Source organism: Carassius carassius, chromosome 19 (assembly GCF_963082965.1).
Source record: "Carassius carassius chromosome 19, fCarCar2.1, whole genome shotgun sequence".
Classification (NCBI taxonomy): domain Eukaryota; kingdom Metazoa; phylum Chordata; class Actinopteri; order Cypriniformes; family Cyprinidae; genus Carassius; species Carassius carassius.
In genome coordinates, this window is record NC_081773.1 from 14,897,571 (window position 1) to 14,907,376 (window position 9,806).

The 9,806-nt window shown below is 38.3% G+C and overlaps 1 protein-coding gene across 1 annotated transcript; it reads right to left on the minus strand.

Moving 5' to 3' along the window:
* Window positions 1-1,360: 1,360 nt before the first annotated feature.
* On the minus strand, window positions 1,361-8,362 carry LOC132095156 (arginine and glutamate-rich protein 1-A). Its single transcript, XM_059499945.1, has 5 exons — window positions 8,210-8,362; window positions 7,830-8,116; window positions 5,899-6,124; window positions 3,671-3,754; window positions 1,361-2,551 (listed from the first exon to the last, which is right to left on the minus strand). Exons 2-5 carry the CDS (start codon window positions 8,111-8,113, stop codon window positions 2,387-2,389), a joined length of 759 nt encoding a protein of 252 aa, XP_059355928.1. The 5' UTR covers window positions 8,114-8,116; window positions 8,210-8,362; the 3' UTR covers window positions 1,361-2,386.
* Between the last annotated feature and the right edge of the window lie 1,444 nt (window positions 8,363-9,806).

Consider the following 9,806-nt stretch of genomic DNA (forward strand, 5'->3'; position numbering starts at 1 on the left):
CAGAGCAACTTCTCATCTCTTTGAAATCACAGGGTCAGATCGATGTTTATTCAGTTGCACGCGAATAATCTCACGGTCCGTGGGTCCCTCGGAGCGTGATCAAACACAGTAGGTTACATTTACGAGAAAACACACCTGCTGGCTTTCCTACACTACACTCACAAACAAGAGCAAAGAATGCGCATTTTCGGCCAAACTTTACACATCGCTTCTGAACGGATCATAACAGCCATTGTAACTTCTGCCTGGCGCTGAAACTGTACTCATGTCAGTAAAGAATAGTGGAGTTGAGTGCGCGCAGGGCTCGCAGAGTCTCGGCGTTACAGCAGTCAGTCGTTCATCAGTGCCGCATTGTTAAAGCTGACACTGACTAATACACACGCTAGACTGCATCATGCGGGCTCGTCGAAAAAATCGCACGTCTGTGACAGAAGAGTTTGCCAACATTTCCATTAGCTTCTCACACAGGCCACCTGAGAACCTGAGGCAGCGACCAGAAGTAACCTCGCGCTGAGGAATCCCAAATAAAACCGAAAGGCAGGTTAGGTTATAAGGGTTACGGTCAGTTCAGTTACTGGGTCATTTACCGAAATAGGTTGGAAAATGTGATTTTAAAATTAAATGCTTTACGATTTTAAATATTCTACGAGATCAAAAAGTGTTATTAAAGAATACGGTGACATTAAACTAAATGTAAACTATATTAAAGTATTTGTTGGGAAATAACTTTAAAAAAAGGAAAAAATAACAAATATAATCATTTGCTCTCTGTACAACAGTTAAATGCTGTCCATTATTAACCATAAAGTATGATCAAATTATTTAAAGAAATAAAATAACTTGTGCTTGAAGAGTTGAATAAATGAATGGTGTTTTTGTAATACAAGTTTTTTTTTTATCTTAATAAAAAGGAATTAATTGTTCCGGCATCTGTTCATGACAAACACAAAAGACACCCTTTTTCATGGAATGACCTCACTAGACCTTTTAATGAGGGCAGTTTCTTGGGAATATTTTTTTTTTCTGTACATATCCTCTAACACTCATTCTGCACTTCAGATGTTTTGTAAGAGTTATATTAATTTATTTTACTTTAATTAGAATCCTGCAAAATCTAACCTTAAAGTGACTATAAAACTGCAAAGGTGGTAGTTTTATTATTTATTTATTTTAAGCTTAGATTTTACTGTAATTGTCTTACAAAATAACAAATGACTGGTTTGTTGCAGAATACATGCAGAATTAAAACAATCAAGTTAAGCAAGAGCACGGTTACAAATTCTCAGAAGAGGACACTGAGGCTCTAAACAGACTCCTTTGTGGTTTGCAGAGTGCCCAAAAAAACATGAATCAGGCAATGTTGTGTTCAAGGGATTTATTGGTCATCACACTAAATGTCCCAGTTCACAAGCAAAGGGGTAATTTACCACGAGACAAGAACACTAGCATACACTCATACACACACAAACTCGCTCGCATACACACCCTAACTAGTCTTACCTGCGATTCCCGATTTCCTTAAGGTACCAACAGAGCACTAGAAACATTACAAGACTTTGTAACATTGTAACCTTTTTTTCACCAAAAAGCTTGTATTATGAATGCTAAATAAGTTCTGGCAACATATGTTCTACGTTTCAAAAATGAGCGATTTACGTAAGGTGTATCAAAAAGGACAATCGTGACTAGGTTACAATGCTGTAAATGCAGTTCATATCAGGTGATTATGAGAACAATGTGTTAAGCAGCATTTTAGAAACTATGTTTTGAGGCGTTCAGTCCACAATCTAAAAATACCAAATGCTTCAACACACTCTTGCAACACACATTCACTTATAAGCACAAAGCAAAGTCTTCCAATTTACATTTTTCAAAATATTTTTGTGTACTTCCCCTATGCTTTGAACGCAAGAACAGTAGTTCAACTGAGCTTGTACAAACAGAGCTCCCAAACCACTGATATATATTGACCAACCAACTAACCACGCACACTCATATACACAAATATTTACACTTATTCATTCTTATTTGCTTGCCATTAAAAAGGGGGAGGGTGCCCTGTGTTTCTGAAGGTGCATCCAGCTTAACGGTGTCAAATATCGATACAACACACTGAAAAAAATAAAATAAAAGGGCAAAAGATCACAGCTGATCTGTAAGTCTGTGGTGGTGCCTGCAAGTCCGGTTTTGAAGTGTGAGGATTTTTTCCAGGGTTTACGAAGAGCAATTTATGAGGGTAGAGCACACAGGGCAGACCTCTCTTTGAGACTCCAATTCACTTCAACATGAAGCACACATCCAAAGAGAACAGAGGAGAGGAGAGGAGAGGAGAGGAGAGGAGAGGAGAGGAGAGGAGAGGAGAGGAGAGGAGAGGAGAGGAGAGACGTCACTCTGTAGCTTTAAGAGTGAAGGAGAGACGAGGTCGGGACTTGCCCTTCCCCAATATCATCCTCTGTTCTTCTTTCTGTTGCTTCTGCCTCTCCTGCTCTAGCTTCATGCGTTCCTCGTGGATCTTCCTTTGTTCTTCCACAATACGTAGCTGATCTTCAGCCTAAAACAAACACATGAGCAAAAGTGACTCTTTCAATTAGCCAAGACAAACAGTTACACTTTAAATCTTTTGATGCACTAATAAATGTACCTTAACTAACAAAACAATATGTACTAAGAACAAAACCTAGGTTCATTGTATTCAGAACTACCATAAACATAAAATGGGGGCACTGCCAAGCATCCATTTTGAACGTTCAGATTAAACATTTCAGAGAGGGTAGGTTCTACACCAACAACACAAGCTGGAGAGAGATTCACAATGACTTCATCTTAACACCAAGTCAAAACCGTGAGCAGAAAAAAATATATTTTCTGGACATTTTGAGGGAGATACAAAAGGCCACAATTCTGATGACCTTGAAATGTATAAACATGCACCAGTTGTCTTTTAGATATTACAATTTAGGATTTAATATTAGTTCACTGGCTTGATCTCTACATGGAACAGTGTACATTAGGGTTCCCGCCCTTTTTAATCAATTAATTTCCATATCTATTCCAGATTAGCAGGTATCATTGGATAAGAACTCTAAGAACAATTTCTTACAGATCACATTCACAAATAACGATTTCTAGTCAAATAAATATTTGAGAAAATTATTCACTATAGAATTATTATAGAAATATACAATTATAGAACCATAGTTTTTTATGTTAATACTACTGATTGATATCATGTTAATACTACACATACTGCATGTACTAACTATAAGGTTAGGGTTAGGATTAGGTTTCGTCTTAGTGTGACTTGCATGTAATTATGCATAATGTAGTGTTATTCTAACAGTAAGTACATGTAACGTGTAAGATGGACAACTTAAAGTGTTTTTTTTTATAGATAATGTAATTGTTGTAAATTATTTTGGCCATGGTAATAGTGAAGTTCAAATCTGTTGTGACCCTAATTTCTGATTATCTGTGGTAACCTTGTCATGCATAACAAAAAGACATTTTTCGTGTAGACAAATATGAATACTTGATAAATACCCCCCATAGAGCATACTCTATCAAATAGAATTTTTGTTTTGTGAACCTATTTTTATTATTTGTTTTCATATTTTGTTGTGTTTTTTTTTTTTTCTGCTTTGCTGTCAAAATAAAACATAGGAATAAGTACCAGCTTAGCCTGAGCATCAGCAATCTTTCGGTTGTTTTCTTCCAAAATTCTCTCCAGCTCCTCTCGTTTGGATTTTTCTTCCATCTAAAGGAGTGATATGGTGACATGTTAGGGCGGGGAGACAAATCCACAGAAATAAGTCCCCATAAACCCAGCTGCACATTCAAACATGTCTACATTCACACAAACTGGAACCAGCCAGCGACAGTCACACAGTCTCTCTCATATGCTTTCACACGCACTCCACATTTCACATTCTGCTCTGCAGCATCAAATGTTTGAAGCTAACCTCTATGTATGCAACAATGAGCACAAAAACCCACCCACGAATGTATTCAGTCACACCTTTAATCCCCGCCACGTTATATGTAAATACAATCATCCAAACATTCATTTATGCATTCATTTACATCCATCCAGAACAGGTATGTATAGACAACACATCGACAACTAACGAAGAATCTCATTCGTTTGCAGATGAAAGAAAAAAAAAATTTAAGTGGGTTCTCTCTCTCTCTCTCTTTTATATTTTATCTGCATCCATAAGCAAAAATTTCAAAAGAAAATGAGAGAGACAAAGAAAGATTAACTTAAATAAAGGAGAGAGTGAATAGTAGTGGCTCACCAATGCTCGTATACCTACGCCTTTCTCCTTTGACTTTGTACTGTACCTACACAACTGCTGATTAAAGGGGTGAGTATTTACTGCCTGGTTCCGTGTGTCCCGTCCTGGACAGCGCAGCACCTCCCCTTTAAAAATTTCTGAGCTGCTAGCACGAGCTAGTGCTCTTACACAGCAACACCACATGCAGTATATATAGCACAGTCCAGGAAAATGAATTATGTTAATCATACAACATTACCGTGTGGGGACGTCAGGCTATTAACGTTAAACGATGTTAAAGACTGCAAAAACACAAAGGTTGGATCATTCATTAGAAGAGTTTGTTTGAAAACAAAAACAGTGATGTGTTGGCGTCTAAGCTCAATGGTACAGTAGCGTTGACTGAGTGTGGATGTAGTAATGTGTGTCTGTGTGTTTTTGTGTGTATGTCTGTGTGTGTGTGTGTGTGTGTGTGTGTACCCGTATGGCAGCACTCCTGAGGAAAAGCAAATCGTGAGGACACAGAAGTACATTTAAAACACTGCACTTTTAAACGACGTCAAAACGGAAGTCAAAGAAAAAAAAAATGTTAGAAATCTATGAAAAACAAAAAACAAATCAGCAATTAATAAATATAAAACATATGACAGAAATGGATGAGCAATAAAGGGAAAGGTAGAGCGTTTTTGTGACAGATGGTGCAATTGAAGACAAAATCATCAACAATACGATTCATTTAATGGTTCAGTACCAGGGCTACAGATGATGGGCACAAATCTAAAATGTACAGAAGGAGGGCACATATCTAACCCTATTAGTGCTAAGCCGCTGGATTCTGTGTGTGCTTCTGGAATGGAATCAGTTTCTCGTTCATAACTCATTGCATCTTTACAATTACAGCACAGTAACCCTCCTTTATGGTATTTGTGGAATTACAAGCTATGGATTTAGCTAATTAACTAGTTTAAGTGCGGTCTAGTGGCTACAAAAGGTCTTATGTGTTTGTAACATCCAAAACAGAATTACGGCTAGACCTATCAAAGTGTGTAATGATGAACTTTCACATTGAAAGCTCATAAACAAAAACAGGCCTTGTGACCTTTTTTTTTTTTTTTTTAAGAAAAGCGTTTTATTGAAGACAAACATCTTCTTACAGTTGGTGACAGTAAAACACTAAAAGATATGAGGAGTGAAGAGAGCAGGGTAGGGGTGAAAAATAAAAGGGGTGAGAAAAGATGGAAAACATAATATTGGTCCATCGCAGCCGTGGCAAAACGTTCACTTGAAACCCTCGAGAGTGCACTAGAGGTGTGTGTGACTCAATAAAATTTAAGTATTACAGAAAAAGTGCAGAGCTTGTCAATAGAGTAAACATGGACTCCAATACCCAATGTCCTTAAATATTAGCGTTCCCCAGACAGCAGCTCAACAGAACTGCTTCAAGCACCACATCACACCTTGAAAAAGTCACATTTTGTAATTAATTTTATTCCCCACCCGATCAATGTAGCTAGCCTGCGTCTCATGCTCTATCTCGTGGAGAAACGAGTGCCAGGTTATGCCACGGCTGTGGTTGTGCGGTTTGCGGCTCAGCTCCGCTGTGTTCCGAACGACCGAGCGTTACCTCTCTGGCTTTCTGGGCGTTCAGTTCGGCGTGCCTCTGCCTCTCTAGCTCCTGCAAAAGCTGTGCCTCCATGATGCGCTTGGCCTCCTCTACCCGCCGTAACACCTCATGCTCGATCTCATCACGCCGCTTCTCAAGCTCCTCCTCTACACGCCGTGCTACAAGCTCCTCCACGCGCCTCGCGGTCTCCTCCTCAATCAGACGCTCCTCGATCTCCTGCTGACGGCTGTAGAGGATACGAGAAAGAAAGAATCAAACAATGCAGTTTCACTGGCAGACCCTTAAATTATACATAATTATACATAATTATATATATATATATATATATATATATATAAAGAGTGAAGAACAACTAATCAAAATCAGGGCTGACAGTAAGGAAGTAATATGTTTGCACAATCAGGCCAGTATTTCTTTGCTCTGACATAATTGTCACTGGCCACCCGATGCAATATTGATTCTAAATACTTAAGTTATATACAACTATAACTTAACTATAATTTAAGTTATATATAACTTTCCAATTTTTTTTCTTTTCAAATAATTAAAGTAGAATAATGGCTAAAACAATATTTCATTTAATATTTACTTTAAATGTAATACTATTTTATTTATTTGTTAATTATTTCCTGAGAAAATGTTAATGTTTTTTTTTTTGTATTAAGCTATTTGTTAGTGTTTTGGAAAACATAGTCATAGTCTTTAAAATAAACTAAATATGTAACAATTTGTTACACATTTAAAACATTTTAACTTTTTTTTTTTTTTTACAAAGAAAATTTTACAATTATAGCCATAAATTATAGTTATTACCATACTTTATATATATATATATATATATATTACACACAGCAAAACATACTGATTGGGTTATTCATTTATAATTTTAAATTTCAACCAAATGTTGCTGATGCTATCAAATCATAAATGCAATCTCACTAGGCTCAATTTGTGGAACATAGTTTGCATAATTTTGCAAACCAATTGTCACAGAGATTCAAGTGTTAAATTCTGCATTGCACACAATGCAATGCTGATCCCTGAAGAAGAGGCAGATGTTACTGGTAGGCTCCACATGTGAACTGCACAAAACAAAACACGTTGTGCTGGCACATTTTTACATCATAAACCCATAGGAAAGTATGCCACTCAAAGGGGGGGCCTTGATTCCAAAAACATGTTCCAACTTTATTTACATTTTAAGCATGACTAAACCATTAGAGGAGAGCAAGCTGTCACACCTGGCCTTAAGAAGGAACACAAAACACAGACACAATACTGAACCAAGTGACCATAACATTGCCCAGAGCCAAAACAAAAATAAAACAACAGCAGCCATCTTTTGATTTGATTTCAGTGTCACGAAACTTGATCCAGGGGCTCTCTTTTAGTTTTAAAACACCCTGAATGCGGTCACAATGTATTCGGGGTGAAGCTCAAGCCTAGGGCTGCAGCACGTTTCTTCCTGTTCTTTCACTAGAAACCCCCTTTCCTTCTCTTGAACAAACCTCTTAACATTATACTGGTGGTCCCCAATCACAAAAGAGAGATGTCAACAATCTGTGATAGATACAAAGACATATCATCTGACATGGCCAGCAGATCTCAGTGATGAGATGACCTGATGTGTGACAGCTGTCTATGAGAGTCCACAGAGCGATGAAAGCTCACTGAATACAGACTGGTAACATGAAACATGTCACTTTTTGCACACTAGCTACATTAGGCTCTTATCAATATTAAACAACAAAAATTTGATATTTGAAGCATGTAACTGAAGTGATGGTGTTATCCAGACTAAGTGACACGTCATGGACACATAATTGAGTAAGGCGGCATCTCCATACAGTGCTGGCACTTCTTAAAATGTACTCTCTCTCTCACACACACACACACACGAGTATCGTGACATACAACGTTAGATGTCTTACATCTTCCTCTGTCTCTCTATCTCTTGTCTCCTCTCCTCCTCTTCTCTCTTCTGTTTCTCGTCGTTGTGTCTCTTGCTCAGTGCTCGGCCGAACATGTCGGTTCGGTCGGGGGGTGAGCCACCTCTGTCCCTCCTGCTGCCTGACCTCGAGCGGGACCTTCTGCTCCTCTTCGGTTCCTTTGACTTGCTCCTTTTCTTGCTGGATTTGGATCTGGAGCGGCTCCGTCTGCGGCTGTGTTTTGAGTGTTTGGACCGGGACGTGCTGCGACTCCGGGAGCGACCCATCTCCTTCACGAATAAATCCGACTGACACCGCTAAAGAGGGTTTTATGAATGCAGAACGGTCTGCAGCGACCTCGTGTAATATTATGTGACGGTTACCTGTGTAATTGTTGAATTAAATCTCGTTTAATCGGAACTTTTGTTGTTTTCTGCTACAGTGAATCTGCGGAACCAAACAATATGGCGACTGCCTCCAGTCTTCCTTTTCCCAGAATGCAACGGGTTCGGCTGTTTTCGGAAATTTCCGGGTTGATACCGAGTGAGTGAGCAACACGAGGAGACTGTCACTGGAGTCTTCTTCTTCTTCTTCTTCTTCTTCTTCTTCTTCTTCTTCTTCTTCTTCTTCTTCTTCTTCTTACTTTTTACGGCGGATCACTGGAGTCTGCGAAAGCTGAGATCTTTCACACAAAACGCAGTCGATGACTACAAAGCTGAAGCTTTTTTCCCCCAAACAACTGCATGCCTCACAGTATTTAACTGCATGCCTCACAGTATTTTAGTTCTACAAAACGCTGTATATTTTGACAAATCAAAAGGTCATCCAGGTGGTCATGCAGATAAAAAGGTCACTGTCCACATTGAATATGCAAAATTATTTAAGTGCCATGAAGTGCAACCGTATTCCACACTAAAGAAGAGTAGCTATAAGCTACTTTTTGTCACCACGTTACATATTTAATGAGTTACATTTCCTTTACCTTTTTAAAAATGAATGTATGGCATTTTTGAATTTTATGTAAAATCTCTTTTGACATTTGGCAGTCTGATCTAATAAGCTAAGAAAGAGATAAAACCACTGATCTATAACAGAGAATTATATAATTATGTATAGATCAGTAGATAAAACTCAAAAGTAGATATACCAGTTCATCCATAACAGCTGGTAGGTTAATTCAAGCATGTTGCAGTGTGGATACAGTTGGCTATTCCAAGCAGTATACTGCTCATTTTCGTAAATGTAAGAGTATTATGCTTCTTCCAAATGTCAGAGGTTTGAAAGAAATACAAGCTGGTTAACAAGTCATTATCTAATGGGCAGGTCCAGACAAAATCTACAGACCTTTTTGCATTGTCTCCAATTATTTTTGAGGTTGCTGAGTGGATAAAATCTTTATAAAATGTGTCAAATGGAGCTGATATTTCCACTCTCTTATTGGTAGCTTAAATAATAAAATTTGCCAGAATAGGGCCTAATAAAAAGACGTGGTGTGCAATGTGTGAAACTTTGTGAATTAAAGGAATGCAGAGCATTTTGAAGGATTCTTCAGGTGCAGATTCTGTTTGGGCCTGCTAATGGGTGATTTACTGGAACGTAAGAATTTCATTGTGCAGTGCAGTCTGTGCAACTGAGAACATATACCTGCAGCTTAGTGTCAACAATCTGGTAAGGCAACAGCCTGTGCATTCCACAAAATAATAATCAGTTTCTTGCCCACTTGTTTTCAACAAATTCTTTCTGTGTACCATTCTGTTGGTCATGTTTTAGCACATTTTGTTGGTTTCCTTGAGAGATTAGCTTATCCTAGCTCCATATGAAAACCAATTCATAACTTACTCTGTTTTTGTCAGGCCCATTTGCAGACAGAACGGTCATTCTAAGAATAGGTCCGAGCCCCTTCGAACTCCAGGGGAGCATTGTGACAGGCAGTTGCTTATTCTGATAAACTACAGGCTAAAAAAAATTCGCCCAGGGCTA

What these genes read in the sequence shown, in the direction of transcription:
- LOC132095156 (XM_059499945.1), bottom strand. Translation starts at nt 8,113, where the DNA reads ATGGGTCGCTCCCGGAGTCGCAGCACGTCCCGGTCCAAACACTCAAAA. An exon ending in ATAGAGAGACAGAGGAAGAT is followed by an intron (nt 6,125 to 7,829) that starts GTAAGACATCTA and finishes TATCCTCTACAG; the next exon opens with CCGTCAGCAGGAGATCGAGG. An exon ending in CTGATGCTCAGGCTAAGCTG is followed by an intron (nt 2,552 to 3,670) that starts GTACTTATTCCT and finishes TGTTTGTTTTAG; the next exon opens with GCTGAAGATCAGCTACGTAT.